Consider the following 21,432-nt stretch of genomic DNA (forward strand, 5'->3'; position numbering starts at 1 on the left):
CACATATCTGATCAAGCAGACTAGAGTTAGTGAATATATAATCAATTCTGGACAGTGACTTATGACGCGATGAACAGAAAGTATAGGCTTTAGTATTATCATTTCTAACTCGCCAAGCATCCACCAGGTTTAACTCAGTGATAAACCTATTAAGGGCGACAGTGGAGAGAAGAAAATAATTAGAAGCTGGCGACCTATCCAGCAAAGGGTTAACTGTTGCATTAAAATCCCCACCTATAAACAGATTGCAATCTTGAAAAGAGAGCAGCGAATTTGATATACCGCTAAGAAAGTCAGCATGAAAGTCATTTGGAGAGTAGACTGATGCAAAAAGAACCTTCATACTACTGACGCTAACGACCGCGTAGCAAACCGGCCTCTTGTGTCCTTCCCAGTTAAATGCACTGTTATCTGGGCAGATCTTTTAACTAATATTACAACTCCCTTGGACTTATTACTTGACCACGAACAGGCTATAACTTTAAATTGCCTATTCTGAAAGTGATAATGAACATCCTCTTGTTTTAAATGGGATTCTTGAATTAACGTGATGTCTGCATTCTTATAGTGTAAAAATTGAAGACACCTTGTTTGCTTGATTGAACTGTTCAAACCACGCACATTCCAGCTAATTACGTTAAGATCAACCATCACAAAGTTTTTTATCAAAGTGTTGGATCACGCAGTGCCAAATAACCAGGCACCTCGATGCCAGAAAAATCCACATCACTAATAAAGTCCATGATGTTCTGCACATTAAACTAAATAAATGTTTGTGATCTGCCATAAAACAAAAAAATACAGCAAACAAGAAAACTATATACACAAAGTGAGGAAACCACAAGGGATAGAGCCCTTTGGTTTGGTAGAAATAGGGAATAGCAAGAGATATGACTCTCATATAGCGATGCGCTATCCACCTGTAACTCGCAGTTAGGCGAACATTAAGCAAACAATTTTATATCAAAATAGATTTAGAATAATGGCCTGAAATGAGATATGATGGAATAAAAGTTCAAAACATAAAACATTGTAAAGTTGACAAAGCAAGAGGCCTATGTGTAATTGTCCCATGGGCAAACTTAGCCCATTTCACTAATCAGATAACCGTGGCATTAGCATAACTGAGTGTCCATTTCTGTCAAGGCAGGTGCAAAGAAAGTTCGTTTAGGAGGAGAGATCTTGTGGCTTTTGGTCGTGGAGATGTAATATCCATGTTGTCCTCCAATGGAGGGCTATCATCCAGGTGTAGAGGGTCGGGCAGGGCGTCTGCAGATTGTGATGCTGGTCAAAGGGATTGTAGGAACCTCTCGACCTCCTCTGGGGACTTGAATTCTAGCTCTCGGTGGCTGTGGGTTACTTTAAGGATGGCTGGGAAGTGCAGGAATGACTGTATTCCTTGGGAATTGAGTTTCTTTTTAATGTCGGAGAATGCCTTCCTCTTCTTTGTGGTCTCCAGGCTGTAGTCAGGGTAGAAGCTGATTCTGTCCTCTCCGTGTTGAAGGGATTCAGCAGCTCTAGCAGCTTTTAGAATTAGCTGCCTGTCCCGGTAATTCAGCAGCTTGAAAATTAGCGTGCGAGGTGTGTTACTTCTGCCTGTGCGAGAGTAGATACGGTGGGCTCTCTCTATTGCCGCTTTTCCACTACAAACGCGGCTGAGCCGTGCCGTGCTGAGTTGGGCTGAGTCGAGCTGAGCGGGGCTGTTGGAGTTGCATTTCGACTACAACCGCGCTGAACCGTGCTGGCTGGAAGTGGGTGGACACATTGGGTGGAGTTAGCGAAAGTGGGTGGACGTCAGGTGATGTCGTTAAGCGGCGCAAACAGTGACATCAGTGACTTTTAAGCGGTAGTCTCACAGCCCGGATAGTAAACAATAAACATGGAGGACATGGAGTCGTTAGTGTTGCTGGTCTTGGTGCTGTGGCTTGTTGTCACCGACAACGCCAACAGATACTGGCAAGAGCGTATAGATGAGGCGAGGTGCATAAGCTTCAGAAATTCTCGTAATTCGTAATTCTCCTTCTTCCGGGTTTACAGATCTCAGCGTGCTCGTGGGGCGTGTGAGGACACTCCTCCTCACCAATCAGTGCACAGGGGAGTGTCTGCTCACGCCCCCAGCCTCACTCAGCTCGGTTTGGCTCGCTTCAGCCCCACTCCAAAACCGTGCGAGTTTTGGGGGCTAAGCAGGGCTGAAGCGAGCTGAGTCGTGCTGTTTTAAGGTAGTCGAAACGTGAGCCATGTCGGGCTGAAGTGAGCTGAAGCGAGCTGAAAAAGGGTAGTGGAAAAGGGCCATATGCTGATGGGCGATTCAGCCAGTGATGGAAGCCACTTTGGAATGTTAGACTCTAGGAATGAAACACCATCTCCTCTTTCAGCTCCCTCTTTTAGACCAACCAGGCGGAGATTGGATCAGCGTCTTCTGTCCTCCATGTCAACAATCTTAGAGGACAGCTCAGCTATTGTTGCTTGTAGACCACGCACCGTTGATTTGTTGGAACAAGCTGAGGCTTGAACATTGTCACATCTACACTGCAGTCGTTTTATGGATTGTTCATGTTGATCCATCTGGCGGCCAATGGAGGAGATTTTGTCACTAGTTGTCTCAAGTTGAAGTTTCAGTTCATTTATCTGCTGTGTCAATATACCCTCTATAGCTTCTCCAACGGATGTCTTGACTAGCTCTTGAAGCTCTAGCCTTTGCTCGCTAAGAGCTAGCTTAGCCGCCGTCAAGATCGCCTTGTCTAGTTCCTCCCTCGACATCAGTGGGATTTCTTTGAACTTCTTTTTAATTGGTGAACGGTCTTCGTCCCGCAAGTGAATTAATTTTGTCTGCCTTGACATGACAGACAACCTGGCACTATATATTAGAGTTTGCTATTAGAAAATAACGTAACTAGGCGAATTGCAAGCAGAGCTCAGGTTTTAGCCTTGCGTCGCCATGTGCAGGTCACGTGATCTTGAATTCACGAACTTAGAGTTGAGGAAAGGAAAGCAAAGAAAAGAAAGGTATGCCAAGAAAAGACCATTTTATTTAATTTTTATTGTAAATTTTTTTTGTACTTCTCAAATCATAGTCGCCTTTTGGGTGACTAAACTTCAGCTTTTAGTGGCCCTGGTCAGTTTTTAGTCACCACTGGGCAACTGTGTGACCGCCAAGTTTCAAATAAAAAAACGGACAAATAAAAAGGCCGCAAAGGACAAATAAAAAAAAAATGTAGTGTAAATGACATCATGGAAATAGCCTAAATGTACATTTGCATACTCATTTTATTTAACTTGATTCATATAAATTTATTATTCATATTTATTGTCTGAACTCAACCACACTGGCTGTGTGACATTAGTTTTTTTTGTTTGTTTGTTTTTTGTAACTTTGGGCACCGGCAGGCTTGGGTTTATCTTAAAAAAAAAAAAGCCTAACCACATCTGAATGTCAGTAAAGGCGCTGAAGTCAACAGCGCAAATTGAACTACAAACATGGCTGCTCAGAACTACAACAGCCAGGATTTGCAGCGCCCCCTGTCACCAGAATATTGATTTCAGCTGTTGCTCATTACCACAACACTACTTAAGCCCCTCTCTGACATTGCCTCAATGTGAAGTATCGGTCTGAGTTTACAGTCAGTACTGAGCCTTGGTTTCTCTGCCTGGCTCTGCTGTTAATGACTCCTGCTATTCTCATTTCATCTATGCTTCCTGTTTTGCCTATGTCACCCTGTTTATCGATTGACCGACCCTTGCCTGCCTTCTGACTATGATTTCTGCTTCACGATTTGGCTTTGTACTGTTTGCACACTGCTTCTTCCTGCAGTTACATCAGTAAGAGCCTGCATCTTGACACTGAATGAGTGACTAGTGCAATAAAGAAATGCCCAATTAGGAAAAAAAAAATAGGAGGAGCTCCTGCAGACTATCTTGCTGACTGCTGAAATATTTATTACAATGTTTTTATTACAACACCCAACCAATGTTATGTATTTTACTTTTTTTTTTATAAAGTTGGGCCAAAGTTTCTCCTATTTCTTCTCATGGTTGGGTCCAAAATCATAAAGAATTGCTTAGTTCTTCACACAATGCTGGCTAACTATGCTATAGAAATTACAGCTCAGTTGAAAAGTGGAATGATAGAGCTAATGTGTCAGGCAACTTTGCAGCATTTTAAATTTATGATTTTTTTTCAACAATTTTCAAACATGAGCTAGCTATCACGTCATGATTTACCTTTTTTTATTTTAACCAATAGGATTTTATTTGGGCGGCACGGTGGTGTAGTGGTTAGCGCTGTCGCCTCACAGCAAGAAGGTCCTGGGTTCGAGCCCCGGGGCCGGCAAGGGCCTTTCTGTGTGGAGTTTGCATGTTCTCCCCGTGTCCGCGTGGGTTTCCTCCGGGTGCTCCGGTTTCCCCCACAGTCCAAAGACATGCAGGTTAGGTTAACTGGTGACTCTAAATTGACCGTAGGTGTGAGTGTGAATGGTTGTCTGTGTCTATGTGTTAGCCCTGTGATGACCTGGCGACTTGTCCAGGGTGTACCCCGCCTTTCGCCCGTAGTCAGCTGGGATAGGCTCCAGCTTGCCTGCGACCCTGTAGAAGGATAAAGCGGCTAGAGATAATGAGATGAGGATTTTATTTGCAACTAGGCATGTAGACTATGCTTTTGTTTCCCATGATCCCAATAAAAAAAAAAAAATTAAGTTGTAAAATCTTTAGTTGCTAAGCTGTAGCACTTGCCTTCTTTTCCGTCTCTCTGGAAACTGAGACGTGAACACCAATCCACACATCTCATCTCAAAGATTCCATGCACATGGCCAAACATACCACAGCTGAAGTCCATGTTAATCAATTATCTCCACATTAGCTGATGGCAAATAGTCTGCTCCTCTGAACCCACCAACAGTATAGTCATTTGGTGTGGTTGCCACAACTTTTTGGAGAAAACAAGCTTTGAATTTCAGTGGCATGCAATGGAGTTCACAGGTGTTTGACAACTAAATTAATGGAAGTTAAGAAAATGGTACTAGCATATTTTAAATGTCATATCAGAGTAATTATGAGTACTTTGCCAACTAATTGACAGGTGCCAGTATTTGGAAAAACCTCTTGATTTTGGTGGCAAAAGTCCTTTTATACAAACTCTTGAAGATATCCCATGCGATAGTTAGTAGGGTCATTTCCAAGTTAAACTTGAACATTTTATTGTGTATTCCTATGAGGAAATCATGACTTGAAAGCATTTCAGAGAAGAGCTACTTTCCACCTCTGTTGTGATTGTCACAGGCTGTCTCTCAGAATGAAAATCTGACCTTTAAAACTATTTATTAATCTAGAAAATCCAGGAAACTGGTACGCAGAACAGATCTTTTGGAAGGTTTGAAGGCTGCATAAAGGTTTTAAAAATTCAAATACTAACTGTAATAGGAAAACCAGTTAGTGTTAATACTCAATAGCAGTCTAGAATAGTACATTATATGATCTAAGACACAATGCTAGTTTGTTTAACAGAGGCAAATGGACAGAGATGTATCCTTTTTTTATGGAAGTACTACACTAGTACTGTGTGTCAAGATAGTGAAAAAAAGCGTCAAAACCACAGTAAACTTTTTCATGCCAGCTATATGCAGTGAGACGAGACAGCATGGCTCTAGTTTGAGTGTACGGTTTTTGCACTGTATTCACTGGAATGCTTTGAGCCACTGCCACTCAGGGCGCTGCCAAATTTAGCCCATTGTGAGGTTTGGGAACCCCTCCAGGTTTTTGTATTACAACAAGGTAATCATTATAAATAACCATGATGCCTCTGCCAGTCAGATGAGGCTGGTGTATATAATTGTATCCAGGAGGATGAGCTTCATTTAATGCTACATACTCATTTGGTTCCATGTTTCTGTTAAACACAGTACATTAAACTCCTGATCAGTTCATTAACAATTAGTGCCTTCAATTCAACTTTGTCATATGTACTTGAGACAGTGTCACACAGTACAATGAAATTCTTATTCTGTGAGTCCTCCAGCAACATAACCTAAGCATGAATAAAGACATAAAAAAGAGTAATTAAATAAAATAATTAAAAATAAATAAATTAAATTGATATCAAGTAATTAAAAACAAGGACATAAAATACTATAAAAAGATGCAGCAGCGTAAAGTGTCAGTGCAAATAAATGGGTAGTTCAGTGCAATCTCTACAGGACTGGGGGGAGAGGCAGTGGCTGGGTTTTGTTAACAAGCGTAATGGCATGGGGGGGAGGACTGTCTTTCAGCCTAGTTGTTTTGGCTGCAATGCTCCTGTAGCATCTCCCTGATGGCAGCAGTATGAACAGTTTGTGTTGTGGGTGGGTAGTGTCCTTGATAATATTAAGGGCCACCTGAGAACTCTGGTGTTATAAATGTCCTCCAGTGCAGGGAGTGCTATTCCAGTAATGCTCTCTGCTGGTTTTACCACCCACTGTAGAGCCTTGCAGTCCTGTGCTGTACTGCTCCCATACCAGACTGTGATGAAGTGAGTGAGGACACACTCAATTGTATATCTGTAGAAGTTGCTGAGAATAGTGCTTGGCTTGCCAAACTTCATCAGCCTTCTCAGGAAGTACAGATGCTGTTGGGCTTTCCCCACCAGGTCTGTGATGTGGGTCCAAGTGAGCTCTTCAGTGATGTTAATGCCTAGGAATTTAAATGTGGCAACTCTGTCTACCTCAGACTCTCCAATATGTAGTGGTGGGTGCTGTACTCTCTTCCTCTGTGTGTCAATGATCATCTCAGCTTTGTTGATGTTGAGAGCGAGATTACTGACCTGACCACTTCGCAAGGCTTGCCACTTCCCTCCTGTACGCTGTCCTATCTTCCCCAGAAATCAGTCCAATGACTGTGGTGTTGGCTTCAAACTTGATAATGCTGGTGTTAAGCTGGATAGTGACACAGTCATGAGTGAAGTGTGTACAGCATGGGATTCAGAACACAGCCTTGTGGGGCTCCTGTATTTATGATTATTGTTTTGGAAATGTTCCCCAGCCTGACTGTGGTCTGCCTGTTTAAAAAGTTCAGGACCCAGTTGCAGAGAATTGGTGGCACACATAGAGTGCAGAGTTTGTTGGTGAGCCTAGCTGATATCGGTGTTGAAAGACGAGCTGTAATCAATGAACAGTAGTCGGGTGTAGCAGTCCTTGTTCTCCAGGTGTATGAGAACTGTATGCAGTGCTGTGCTGACTGTGTCTTCTGTCAACCTGTTTGGTCTGTATGCAAACTGCCGGCATACATGTCAACCTATACGGAATGTCCGTATTTTATACGGATTTGATTCAATAAACGCAGTATATGGGTGTACAAATAAAGTTATACAGATTCTTTAAAAAAACTTCAATATTTATTTAGAGCTATAATCAATTCCCACGATGATAAGAGTGCATAACATTTACAAACGTACTGTACACCACAGAAAGCACAGACAGCCAGTAAAGAGTCTTATGAAATCGCGCGTTATCTTGTGGTAGCGAGACTTTGTTCCACTTTTGATCATGCGCACACCGCATTGCGAGAATCCTGCCACCTGAGCGACTTTCAATAACGACTGAAAAGATTCTGAATGGGCACTCCGGCAAAGAAATTCAAAACACAATACAGCGGTAGGTTTCTCCCTGAATGGAAGGACCTTTTCAATGGCATAATCCAACCGGCAGCCTCCAAAAACAAAGAATACGCACACTGCACACTGTGTGTGCGTGACATCAAAGTTGCAGCATCGGGAGTGTATGATGTGAAAGAACATTTCAAATCGAAACTACATCAGCGGAATGCAAGCCAAAGGCAAAATTAGCCACTGATGACAGTATTTGCACGCTCAAAAACTGATATGCCAACAACTGGAAAAGACAGAAAACACAAGGTAGTGGGCGTTTTAGTTCAAGTTAGGCAGTGCTCTGTTTACCCCACAGTAATGCTGATTGTGAGAGTTTTCTCTCAAGTCAGGAAGATACACACAGAGAGCAGAAAGAACCTGAATGCAGACACACTGACCTGGCCTACTGCAGTGTAAGATCAACACAGACACTTGCTGTGACATGCAGCCTAGTGAGGTATTGGTGCAGAGTGCTAAAAAAGCTGTCATGGAGTACAATTCAGAACATTAGAGTGACACTGTGTTTTTGTCAAACATTGGAGCTTTGTATTCATTCTGAAGGTTTATTGTTATTAATATTGAATAAAAAGTAACTGGGATATATCATTGTTAATTATCATTCAAATTTTAGGTAAATTATTTTAATTTGCATCTTATAAGGATTTTATAAGGGAAATAAGGATTTTGGAGGTTGGTTATACAGGTTTGATTGACCAAAGGTTGACATGTATGTGCCGGGGATCTATTGTGTCAGATATGAATGTCTGAATGTGGCTTGTGGTGATTCTCTAGAAGCATTTTATCACTGTGAGTTAACGCAATGGGCTGGTAATAATTCAGACAATTAGCTTTGCCCTCTTTCGGGAGTGGAATGATGGTGGTTGTTTTGTATGAATGAATTAATGAATGAACCCTTTATCATCACTGTACCAGTGAAATTGACCATCAACCTGTCCTTACAGAGGGGGAACAGGACAGGAAGACAGGGATAAAAGAAAAGGAAACACAATAATAACATGAGGAGAGATGAGGAAAAAAGAACAGCCCCCCCACTATGCTCCTGTCAGGAGTACAGTGTGGGAACATTTAAAAAAACCTCTGCACATAAGCACACAATAACACAAGTGCACTTTAAAACACGGGACTTGAGGGGGGGAAAGGCGGGGGCAATCAGGGTTGGGGGGGAGGGGAGGAGGTAGAGGTAACCCAGTGCAAGCAAGCAGCCATCCGCTCCTGCAGCCATGAAGGCGCTGGTCATGCACCCGCTTGTCACACTGGGGGTGAAAATGGCGACCGCGGAAAGTTGGAGAAGGAATGGGAGGAATGCGAGAGCATCTCCCAGCAGTGGCCTTCAGGGGGGAATGTTGTCTCAGCAACGGCCTTAAGCAAGGCCAGTGCTGTCTCAGGGAGACGAATGTCAATAAGATATAAATTGTTTGGTCTTTCTAGACGCTGTCTTTGCATGTCCACACCGCTCGTCCATATCTGGAATGATATGGTGGTTGTTTTGTAGCAGGTGGGGATTGTGGCTCGTGAAAGGGATAAGTTAAATATGTCAGCTGAACATCAGCGAGCTCTGGAGCACAGATTGAGTGCGACGTTATCTGGGTCGGCTGCCTTCCGGGGGTTTATCCTCTTCCTAGACTTTCCACATCAGCAGATGATATTGTGAATGGTGGTGATTAACAATCACTAGACCCCTCCCTGCCCACTGGCTCAGTGTTGTGGGCCTTGAAGCGGGCACAGAATTAACTGAACTCATCTGGTGAGAAAGGGCCATCAGTAGACATCCCTCTACTTCTGTCTCTGTAGCCTGTGATGTTTTCTAGTCCCTGCCACATGCATCAGGTATCAGCAGTAGTGTAGAGACCCTCCAGTTTGTCTGTACTTGTTCTTGGCTTCCCTAATGGCTCTACGTAGGTCATATCTGGAGTGGTTTTTTTTGGTAGTCATTGGCATCACCTGAAGTATATGCCTTGGACCGAGCATGAAGCACAGAGCGAACTTCTGAGTTAATCCAAGGTTTAGTGTTTGGATATGACTAGATATGTTTGTGGGGCACAATGAAGTCAGTGCAGGTGCTTATGTAGCTGGAGACTACTGAACTGTATTCTTCCAGGTTGACGGTGCCATTCTCATTCATCACAGCAGTCTTAAAAGCATCCTACTGAGTGCACTGAAAGCAGTTCTGAAGCTCCTGTTCAGATTCTTTTGTCCATACTTGAACAGCTTTTCTTGTAGCGGGTGCTTGTTTTAGGAGCTGTCTGTATGCTGGGTCAAGGAACACAGAGATATGGTCTGACTGTCCAAAGTGAGGGCAAGGTACAGCCTTGTATGCCCCCTCATGTTGCTGTATACATGATCCAGAGCGTTTTTCTCCTATGTAGGAAAAGTGACATGTTATGTTGGCATCACAACCCATAGGTTACAGTGGTTAGTCACCAGCCACTATCAACACTGCCTCGGGGTGTTTGTTTTCTTGTGTATTTATAGCCTCATGCAATATCCCCAGTGCTGCTGTGTGGTTTGTGTGTGGAGGAACGTAAACAGACAGGATGAGCATAGCGGTAAACTCCCTTGGTAAGTAGAAGGGTCTGCATTTCAGCATTAGATACTCAACATCACTCAGTGTCTACTGACAGTCTGCACGTCTGAGCAATATCTGTTGTTAATGTAAATGCATGTTCCCTTATCTTTTGAGTTTGCCTGATGCTGCTGTGTGGTCCCCATGATGAATGGAGTGAGTGTGTAGTCAGACAGCTGATTCTGGGATATTGTCCAATAGTCAGGTCTTGGTGAAAATCAGCATGCAGCAGGCTCTCACTTCTTGCTGAGATGTAATTCTGGCTATGAGTTCATCCATCTTATTTTCGAGAGCACAGCTGTTACTGAGCATAAGGCTGGGGAGAGGTGGTCTGCTAGCTGTAGTCTTTAGCCAAGCATGTAGCCCACCTCTCTTGCCTCACCACTGCTTGGGTCGCTCCTTCCTCTGGCTGTGTCGTTCACTCAGCTCTGCTGCTAGCGGGTCCTGCCTGTAAGAGTCCCAGCAGATAAAGTACTCCAAGTCTGGCAAGTTAAGGGTAATATTCTGAGGTTGATTACTGAGTTCCAGCAGTGTTTCTCTGTCGTATGTAATCGGTGCAGATGAAATTTGAATGTCTAAATGCTTAAAAACAACTAGAAAAACAAATAAAAACAGTTGCAGGAGGGGTACACAGAGACATCAGCCAAGGTGGGTGCCAGCTTGTACTTTCTGTACAAGATCTCTTTAGACGTAAGAGAGCTAATATTTAATAGTCCTAACTTTAGTGCAAAGGTGCTGGCAGTGGATGTACAGTCAGTATGATCTAATTTTATTTTATTAGATTACTAGAATGGCGGCACGGTGGTGTAGTGGTTAGCACTGTCGCCTCACAGCAAGAAGGTCCAGGTTCGAGCCCCATGGCCGACGAGGGCCTTTCTGTGTGGAGTTTGCATGTTCTCCCCGTGTCCGCGTGGGTTTCCTCTGGGTGCTCCGGTTTCCCCCACAGTCCAAAGACATGCAGGTTAGGTTAACTGGTGACTCTAAATTGACCGTAGGTGTGAATGTGAGTGTGAATGGTTGTCTGTGTCTATGTGTCAGCCCTGTGATGACCTGGCAACTTGTCCAGGGTGTACCCCGCCTTTCGCCCGTAGTCAGCTGGGATAGGCTCCAGCTTGCCTGCGACCCTGTAGAACAGGATAAAGCGGCTAGAGATAATGAGATGAGATTACTAGAACAAACTCTTCTTTTTTTGTTTTGCTCAGGGACAAACACAGTCTAAATATAGTGAAACCTGAGTGGTGACTCTGTGCAGCTAGCAGACAGTTGGTTTAGCCTGTTCATCTGCTCTTTGGCCTTGGCTCTGGATTGTCAGAAGTTAACTAGGCCTGCTCTGAGATCATGAGCTATGCTGCAAGAAATGACAGCAGCACCTTCCTAAGTGGGATGGATACTGTCCCAGCCAGACAGGCTAGCATTGCCCTCAAAACTACTCCAATTATCTATAAAGCCCACATTGTTTTCAGAGCACCACCTGGACATCCAGCAGTTCAGCAACCTAACCTGCTGTAAGCTACATCACATTGAGATGGGGCCAGAGGATACTACAGTATCTTGTCTCGTCTGTCTATACTTGAGAGACTCTCTCCACACTGCTCTCTAAACTAAAAATCATGGAATTGATAAACTGGTCTCCTAACGAAATTGACACAGTTTTCTCGATGAGAAGCCTGGGTTCGGGGGAACCCGCCTGTCCTGCCAGAACGTTCGCGGCTGGCTACATGATGGATGCATGGGAGCAGTGGCGGGTCATGTGCCTGGCGGTTCTTTCTGTGGAGGACATTGAAGACATCTACCTATTCGGAACCATGATTACAGGACTTTTGCTGATTGGATTAGGCATTGCCCTGGTTTATCGAGGAAATCAGGAAACGGTGACAGCTGTTCAAAGCCCCATAAAGCTGCCTGACATGATTGAAGCGGTGGGCAGAGCTGTCGGCACTCAGACCTCCCCCCCTTACACCCCACCCCTGATCGCCCCCCTCTCCCCCTCAAGTCCCGAGTCTTCATGTTGTAAAGTGTACTTGTTTTTTTGTGCTTATGTGCTGAGGTGTTTTTTTTTTTTTATGTTCCCACACTGTACTCCTCACAGGAGCATAGTGTGGAGGTTGCTTTTTTTCTCCTCCCCTCTCCTCATGTTACTCTGTATTTTTTTTCTTTTCATTCCTGTCCTGTCTACTCCCTCTCTATCAATTGTGTGTATGTAAGGACAGGTTGATGGTCAATTTCGCTGGTACTTGTGACTAGTGATAATAAAGGATTCATTCATTCATTCATTCATTCATTCATATCGTTAGCTCCTACATGGATAACTATCTTTGAGAGGGTCTTGGGCAAGCACGCAAAGATTACCTGCTATGTCCGGTGCCCTGGCTCCTGGTATACACCTAACTAAAACTGCTGGTGCCCCTAAAGGCCTAGCTAATTTCACGTGCCTTAAGATAGTCTCTTATGACTAGTGCTCTTTCAGGTTTCTCAGCAGGTGCTTCACTGAGGAGAGCTGTTAGACACATGAAGCGGAGAGGAGTGGTGCACCCATGGGCAAGCCTCAGTGGTACCTTTTGGCTCTATGATTATGCCGCGGAATTGTCACCCATTTGCCCTGCTGTGAAGGCTCTAATGCCGGAGTGAGGGAATTTCTAACTCCACCTCGGGCATCCAGACTTTCCCCAACAGAAACTGCACTGCTCTTATTCTCACTCCCCCTCTCTAGGGATCTGGATGCACATCTCTAAAGCTGCAACCTTCTCTCAGAGCTAACTACTACTTCTTTTGGCTGCTCCTGTTAGGGGCTGCCACAGCGGATCTGTTCCGCATATTCGATTTGGTGTAGGTTTCACACCTTTCCCAATCTATCTGGGCTTGGGACTGGGACTAACTATACACTGGCTTGTGCAACCCCAGTGGCTGGGTATTTTACCTAATCTGCATGTCTTTGAATTGTGGGGGAAACCGGAGCACCCGAAGGAAACCCACACAGACACGGAGAACATGCAAAGTCCACACAGAAAGGCCCTCATCGGTCATGAGTATTGAACCCAGAACCTTCTTGCTGTGACCACTACGCCACCGTGCTGCCCTCCATCAGAGAGCTAAGTAATCTATACTTAGCTTTATTTGTGATATCGTTTACAATGGAGGAAGAATGACTAAACATCCTGCACTCAGCACACTGAGCAAGCTGAAGGCGTGCCATGATAAATAGATTTATGTACCTTAACCGAAGCTCTGTTGATATTAAAGCAGGTCCAATGTGGATGGCCTCCAGTTGTGGTCTTTGAATGAGAAAGAAAACCTTAGTCTTTGGCGTTCTCAAAAAAAAAAAAATCCCGAAAAAGGGAAAGTGAAATTCCAAACAAAAATGATAGTGGAAAATTATTTGTAGAAAAGATGATAAAGATTGCACAGTGTCTTGCAAAAATATTCATCCCCCTTGATGTTTGTCCTGTTTTGTCACATTACAAGATGGAATTAAAATGGATTTTGAGGGTTGGCACCATTTTGATTTGCACAACATGCCTACAGCTTTAAAGGTGCAAATTGTTTTATTGTGACAAACAAAATGGGAAAGAAACAAAACAAATCTGGAGTGTGCATAGGTATTCACCCCCTTTTGTATGAAACACCTAAATAAGTGCTGGTCCAACCAATTCACTTCATAAGTCACATAATTAGTTGATTTAAGATCCACCTGTGTGCAATCAAAGTGTCACTTGATCTGTCACTTGATGTTTGTATAAATCAACCTGTTCTGGAAGGACCCTGACTCTCCAACACTACTAAGCAAGCAACATGAAAACTAAGGAGCACTCCAAAGAGGTCAAAGACAAAGTTGTGGAGAAGTATAGATCAGGGTTGGGTTATAAAATATATATCCCAAACTTTGAATATCCCACGGAGCACCATTAAATCCATTATAGCAAAATGGAAAGAATATGGCACCACTATGGCATCACTACAAACCTGACGAGAAGGCCGCACACCAAAACTCACAGACCGGGCAAGGAGGGCATAATCAGAGATGCAACAAAGATACCAAAGATAACACTGAAGGAGCTGCAAAGATCCACAGCGGAGATGGGTGTATCTGTCCAGAGGACCACTATAAGCCATACACTCCACAGAGTGGGGCTTTATGGAAGCATGTCCAGAAAGTCATTGCTGAAGAAAACACACTTGGAGTTTGCCCAACAGCATGTGGCAGACTCCCTAAACACATGGAAGAAGATTCTCTCATCAAATGAGACTAAAAAATTGATCTTTTTGGCTATCATGGGAAATGCAATGTCTGGCACAAACCCCACACCCTGAGAACACCATTCCTAGAGTGAAGCATGGTGGTCACAGCATCACGCTGTGGGGATATCTTTCATCTGCAGGGACAAGAAAATGGTCATGACTGAAGGAAAGATGGATGGCACTAAATACAGAGAAGTTCTGGAGGAAAACCTGTTTGAGTCAGCCAGAGGTTTGAGACTGGGACGAAGGTTCACATTCCAGCAGGACAATGACCCTAAACATACTGCTAAAGCTACACTGGAGTGGTTTAAAGGGAAACATTTAAATGTCTTGGAATGGCCTAATCAAAGCCCAGACCTCAATCCAATTGCAAATCTGTGGCATAACTTGAAGATTGCTGTACATCAATGCAACCCATCTAACTTGAAGGAGTTGGAGCAGTTTTGCCTTGAGGAATGGACCAAAATCCCAATAGCTAGATGTGCCAAGCTAAGACATACCCCAAGAGACTTGCAGCTGTAATTTCAGCAAAAGGTGGCTCTACAAAGTATTGACTTTTTTTTTTTTTGGGGGGGGGGGGCGATACTTGTACACACTCCAGATTTGTTTTTTTTCCATCTTATTGTTTGTGTCACAATAAAAACAATTTTCACCTTTAAAGTTGTAGGCATGTTGTGTAAATCAAATGGTGCTAAACCCCCCCCCCCCCCCCCCAAATCAATTTTAATTCCAGCTTGTAATGTGACAACACAGAACAAACACCAAGGGGGATGAATACTTTTGCAAGAAACTGTAGATTAAACGCCAATGAAAAAAGACTCGTGACAAACAACTCAAACAGGAATTACTTCACCATATGTGTATAGTGGTTAGATTCATCTGACCACAATACACATTCTACTGTGTAATGATCCCAGATGCCTCCAAACCCAGAGAAGTCAATGGCACTTCTGGATACAGTTAACATAAGGCTTAGTTTTTGCAAAGTAAAGTTTTAACTTCCATTTGTTGATGGAACTCTGTATTGTGGTGCTTGACAAAGGTTTGCCAAAGTAATCCTGAACCCTTGGGGTTATATATCAGCTATAGATAAATGATGGCATGTTGAAGCAGTGCTGTCTGAGGAATTGGAGCTCATGGATGTTCAGCTTAGGTTTGCGCTCTTGCTCTTTACCCACTAAAATTCCTCCAGATTCCTTGAATCTTTGAATATGTACTGTGGAGGGTGAAATATCCAAATCCATCTATCTTTTGAGAAACAATATTTTTAAACATTTCAATAATTCTCTCATGCATTTGTTGACAAACTGGAGACCCTCAGCTCATCTTTGCCCCTCAACAGAGGTGGACAGTAACGAAGTTCATTTACTTGAGTACTATACTTAAGTACACTTTTTGAGTATCTGTACTTTACCTAAGTATTATTTTTTTTGGAAACTTATGACTTCAACTTCACTACATTTGAAAGACAAACATCGTACTTTTCACTCCACTACATTTCTATCAATGTACTCGTTACTATGAAACAGCTTAGAAAGTGGATGTTTTTTCTTTTCTAAAACGTGATTGGTTTTTTCGCAGGTGACACTGAAACAGCCTATCAGTAATCACTAGGGTCACATCACATCCACAGACTGTACAAAATCAAGTTCAATTATTTCTCAGCACCGTTATTTAAACATGATCAGTTGATGGCAGAATGGAAAGAGGCGGTTCTTCTGGGGACCGCACGCACACCCATGGCTATAGCTAGAACCTATGTTTCAGTTTTCTGTTTGGATTAAAGATTTGTTTCGTTTTAAATGTTTGCTTTGTTTGCCGAAAATGAACCACATCACGGCCTACAGAAAATCGCCATCCGACCTGCGGAAGCATATTGAGGTATATAAACATTTTATTCCAAGAGAAAGCTTGTACTGAAGTTGCCTGTGCTTTTAGAGCTAACGATAATGTTGCAATAGCTATGCAGTCTGATTAGTCAAATAACTTTCTGTCGGTTTTCCCGCCAAGCTGCCGTAGCCTTGTCCACGGCTAACGTTAACACATAGCTAGTTAACTTGGACACTGTTAGTTAGCATGTAAAAACGGAGTTACGCTAACATGAATAACGTTAACTTACCTGAAGTCCTTTCAGAAATGTGTTTTAGCATAATCTTGCCAAATAAACAAAATGTAGAAATCTTTCTCTTCTACTAACGTTAGCTACCAAATATGATTTCAAGTTTGAAAAGAGTTTGCTAGCATGTCAGGTGGAGTTTCACTGACTAGCTAGCTTAACGTTAAACCACCATGATGGCACAGCACGTGTTCATTTTGTAAATCCAGTCAATTGCTTTAGAGGCATTCGGTACTGTAAGAGTTGTGGCAATAATACAACGATGCGTTGACAGAAAATGTACTTTTAATACTTTAGTATTTTTAAAAGCAAATACTTCAGTACTTTAACTTAAGTAAAAATTTGACTGGACAACTTTCACTTGTATCGGAGTAACATTTGACCAGCGGGATCTGTACTTTGACTTAAGTAACGAAGTTGGGTACTCTGTCCACCTCTGCCCCTCAAACACTAGGCCTTTCCTGGATACTTCTTAAATTTAATTTTATATATATATATATATATATATATATATATATATATATATATATATATATATATATATTGTTTTAACAAATCATGATTCCAATCACCTGTTTCAAAGCACATTATTTAATAGTTTTACCTTATTACTATCCATAAATTTCCCTCATCCCAACTTTTTTTTTTTGAATGTGTTGCAGGCCTGAAATGCAGAAATGAATGTCTATTTAAATATATGAAGCTGACTGAACAAAATGTGAAATATCTTGGGTTCATATTGTCTGCAATGCAACAAGTCATTTGTAAATTTAGAAATCAATGTTTTTCTTTTTTTAATTTGCATTTTCCATACCATCCCAACCTTTTCTGGTTTGGGGTTGGAAAATGATCAACTTTGGCGCCAGGTATTACCTTTTTTATTTAGAGATGACTCTCTGTCTGTCATAGGTACAATCAGAAGTTAAAGCAGAAAGAAGATGAAGTGCAACAGTCCTAAAGCTGAAAGGAACAGAATTTACTGGATGAGATCATGAATTCAGTGTAATAGTGTGAAAATCTAAAGAGAGACAATTTTAACAATGCATATGGATGAAAGGTTTTTAGCTCATAATTTAACCTACATAAAGAGGACAAAGTGGTTAAAATTTAAAAATCAAAATTGACAGCTTTGTTGTATGTACATTCATGTTACACACCTATAATTTCAATAAAACATCCCTTGAAGATAACTAACCTTGTCCTTATTTATTTTCATGAACTAAAATACACCTTTCATAGCTAACATAAGGGGACAGACTTGTATCTTTTGTACAAAATCATTAAGTATATACAGCTCTGGAAAAAAAAATAAGAGACCACTTCAATGGTTTCTTAAATCAGCATCTCTATGTATGGCATCCATTTCATTCCAGTGTCTGTGCTGGAATTCCAAAACAAGCACACCTCATTTTACTTAATGATGTACTGATTAGGTGATCATCTAAACCAAATCTTATTTAATGAAGAAAAGTATAAAAATCACTGCTGTGATCATCACTATCCTCTTGCAATAAGACCAGTTTGGATGGCAGAAACAATGCTAGAAGTACCTTAAATTTTAATTGGAATACAAAACTATCTAGTCATCATTCCAAAAACAAGTTCTGAGTGAGAAAAAAGATTCAATTCTGGCTTTATTGGCAGAGGTATAGTGAGTGTAAGAGAGCATAAGTTTTTGGAGCAGCATTTGGGATAATCCCATGAGTCACAATGGATCACTTGCAACCACTTGATCAAAATGTGCTACGTCATGAGCGTTCGCCATGATGGTGGATATACAAAGCAACTAGGATGTCAGCTGCTGAAAGCGTGTCTGTAAACAATGCTGAATTTTCTCAGTATTACTACGATTTGAACGGTCAAGTGAAGATTCAATACAAAGAGAAGATAGATATGTGGTTTTGATCCATATTATTTAAAAAAGTCGGATTTTTCTGAGGATAAGACGCTTCTACTGACCATTGAATACCCAGATCAGTTTGGAAAGTTTAAATTTGTGGAAGTTTCAAAATATTACTTTTTCAGTCAAAATTAGCTGACCTGGTATTAATTTCTCAGCTTCAACCATGGTGTCTTGGAACTCCACAGGTGAGCTACCATATGCAGCTTCTGCAAATTCAGCTGTCTTCCTCCTCCTTTGAGCTCTTTGGTGTCATTCGGCTGCTGCAGAATCAAGTCCAACCTTGGTCAAAACATAGCCTATGTTTTGAGTGGGTGCCCAGTCTGGATTGTTTCTATCATATAATTTTGCTGATGGTCCTAGAAGTGAAATGGTAAAATGTGTTAAAATAACGACCGAGTGAACCACGGCAAGAGAACACTCATTTTATAGCAAATTTCTATCAACAGGAAATAAAATTGTTCCATATTATTATTGAGAAAGCTTTTGAATCTCACCGGAGATAAAATTATTACTTTAAACACGAGCTGTTTTGGTTTTAGCCTCTGTTAGATCAGCCCTGCCAATGTTGTTCAGCTGTGCTCTTCTCTCTATACTAAGCCTCAGAGTTTCCTCGCCCTCTTTCCAAATCACAGATGGAATTCTAAAAAATCGGAACGTGCCACGGGCACGAGTACTGTTGTGACCACGATCATATGCAGCACAAAGATATGGCATAGCTAAAAGAACACTTAAAGCAGTGGAAAAACAGAGTTGCGCACACATGACTGTTTTGTATGGAATGTTGCTTCACCCCACATTTGTATATCCACCAACATGGCCGACATCTGGGTTTCTATTTTGCTTTGATGTCACTTGAAAGTCAAGGATACAGGTGCTGAATGGTTAAAAAAATGTAGATGATGAACTTTCTGGAATAAACAAACAATGATATTACAATAACTGTAGATAAAGTAACAACAAAAGAAGATGGCCAATTGGAAAGCCCCAGGACTTGATGGACTACAGGGCTTCTGGTTGAAGAATCTCACACCATGCAGAAAAAGAATAGCCGTTCAACTGCATGACTGCCTTACTACCAACCAAACACCAGAATGGTTTACTAAAGGCCAAACAGTGTTAATCCTTAAAGACAAGGAGAAAGGGAATATAGTGATGAAATTTAAGACCTATAACTTATCTACCCCAAATATTGAAACTGTTTACTAGAATAATGGGAGATGAATTCTACAAACATCTGGAGCAAGAGAAATTATTACCAGACGAACAGAAAGAATGTAGAAAGAATTCAAGAGGCACCAAAGATCAGTTGTTAATTGACTAAATGATTATCAGAAACTGGAAAGGGAGGAAAAACTGGTCTTGGGATGGCGTGGGTGGACTACAAGAAGGCATATATGATTCGATTCTGCACTCTTGGATCATGAAGCGTTTACGAATGTTTGGAGCTGCTGAAAATATGGCACACTTGTTAGAAAGAAATATGAATCGATGGCAAGTGGAGCTATCTTTGGGAGGGTGTACCCTAGGGTCAATAAATATAAGGAAAGGAATCTTCCAAGGTGATTCTGTCACCATTATTATTTGTGTTAACTCTGATTCCATTGTCAATGCTGCCGAAGAGGGTTAAAGCTGGTTATGATCTGACAGGTAGGAAAGAAATTGTAAATCACCTTTTATTCATAGATGATTTAAAACTTTATGGAAAGGACGAGAAACAGGTAGATATCCTTATAAACACTGTTCGCATTTTCAGCAGTGATATTGGAACGAAGTTTGGAATTGATAAATGTCTGATTCTTGTTATGAAAAGGGGAAAGCTGTCCAAGTGTGAAGGTATTGTGATGCCAGATGGCAAAGTTATCAGGGGTTAGAAGAAGGAGATGGATCTTGGGATATTAGAGGCAGATGACCTAAAACACAGCAACATGAGAAAGGCAATATCCAAAGAGTACTTGAGAAGGATACAAAGAATATTAAAGTCAAAACTGAATGGTGGAGAACGTGATGAATGCGATCAATTTAAGGGCAGATTCAGTAGTAAAGTATGGTGCAAGAATTATCAATTGGACCAAAGAAAAACTCAGGAAATTTAATCAGAAAACAAGAAAGTTGTTAACCATTAACAGAGTACTTCACCCACAGGCGGATGTCGATAGACTATGTGAAAAGATCAGTGGGCGGACAAGGTTTATTAAGTGTAGAGAACTGTGTAAACATTGAAGTAGGTAGTTTATACAAGTATGTTGAAGAAAGTACCGGAAGGTTACTTCGTTTTGTAGCAGATGAAAAAATTTTGAATGACAGGGTGAGACAGCAAAGTATAATCGAAGAAAGAATGACTCGATACAGAATCATGACACTGCATGGACAATTTATGAAGGGAACGGAGGAAGTAAGAGATCTGGATTCATGGAACTGGTTAAAAAGAGGTACCATAAAGAAAGAAACAGAAGGACTCTTAACTGCTGCCCAAGATCAAGCATTACGAACCAACAGCATCAAGAACAGAGTTGACAAGGAGAATGTGTCCCCAATGTGCCAATTTTGTGGAGAAAGAGAAGAGACAATTAGTCATCTAACAGAAGAATGTAAGAATTTAGTGCAAAAATAATACAAAATGTGGAGACATGATAAGGTTGGACAAGCCATTCATTGGAAGCTCTGTCAGAAGTTCAGTCTCCCAAGCAAGGATAAGTGGTATGACCACACTCCAGAAGGGGTAATGGAAAATGATCAAGTGAAAGTACTATGGGACTTCAGGGTTCAAACAGATAATCATCTTGAACATACTGTAATAGGCCTGATATAGTAGTATTGGAGAAGGAGGGGCGAACATGTAATGTAATCGACATAGCATGCCCCTTTGACACACGAGTGTTGGAAAAGGAACATGAGAAAATTGAAAAATATCAAGACCTTAAAGGAGATACGCAAAACCATGGCCTCACTTTTTGTTTATAAATGCCTTGAGACCTCAAGAA

At 41.7% G+C, this 21,432-nt stretch overlaps 1 protein-coding gene across 1 annotated transcript in view; it reads left to right on the top strand.

Annotated features, from left to right (window-relative positions):
- The window catches only part of mpc2a (mitochondrial pyruvate carrier 2a), a 76,438-nt gene extending 58,700 nt beyond the window's left edge, over positions 1–17,738 (top strand). The window contains exon 5 of the mRNA XM_060899462.1: positions 17,458–17,738. Within this exon, the coding sequence (XP_060755445.1) occupies positions 17,458–17,506 (49 nt within the window). The 3' untranslated portion in view covers positions 17,507–17,738. The remainder of the gene's footprint in view (positions 1–17,457) is intronic.
- Positions 17,739–21,432: the final 3,694 nt, after the last annotated feature.

Source organism: Neoarius graeffei, chromosome 18, assembly GCF_027579695.1.
Source record: "Neoarius graeffei isolate fNeoGra1 chromosome 18, fNeoGra1.pri, whole genome shotgun sequence".
Lineage (NCBI taxonomy): Eukaryota > Metazoa > Chordata > Actinopteri > Siluriformes > Ariidae > Neoarius > Neoarius graeffei.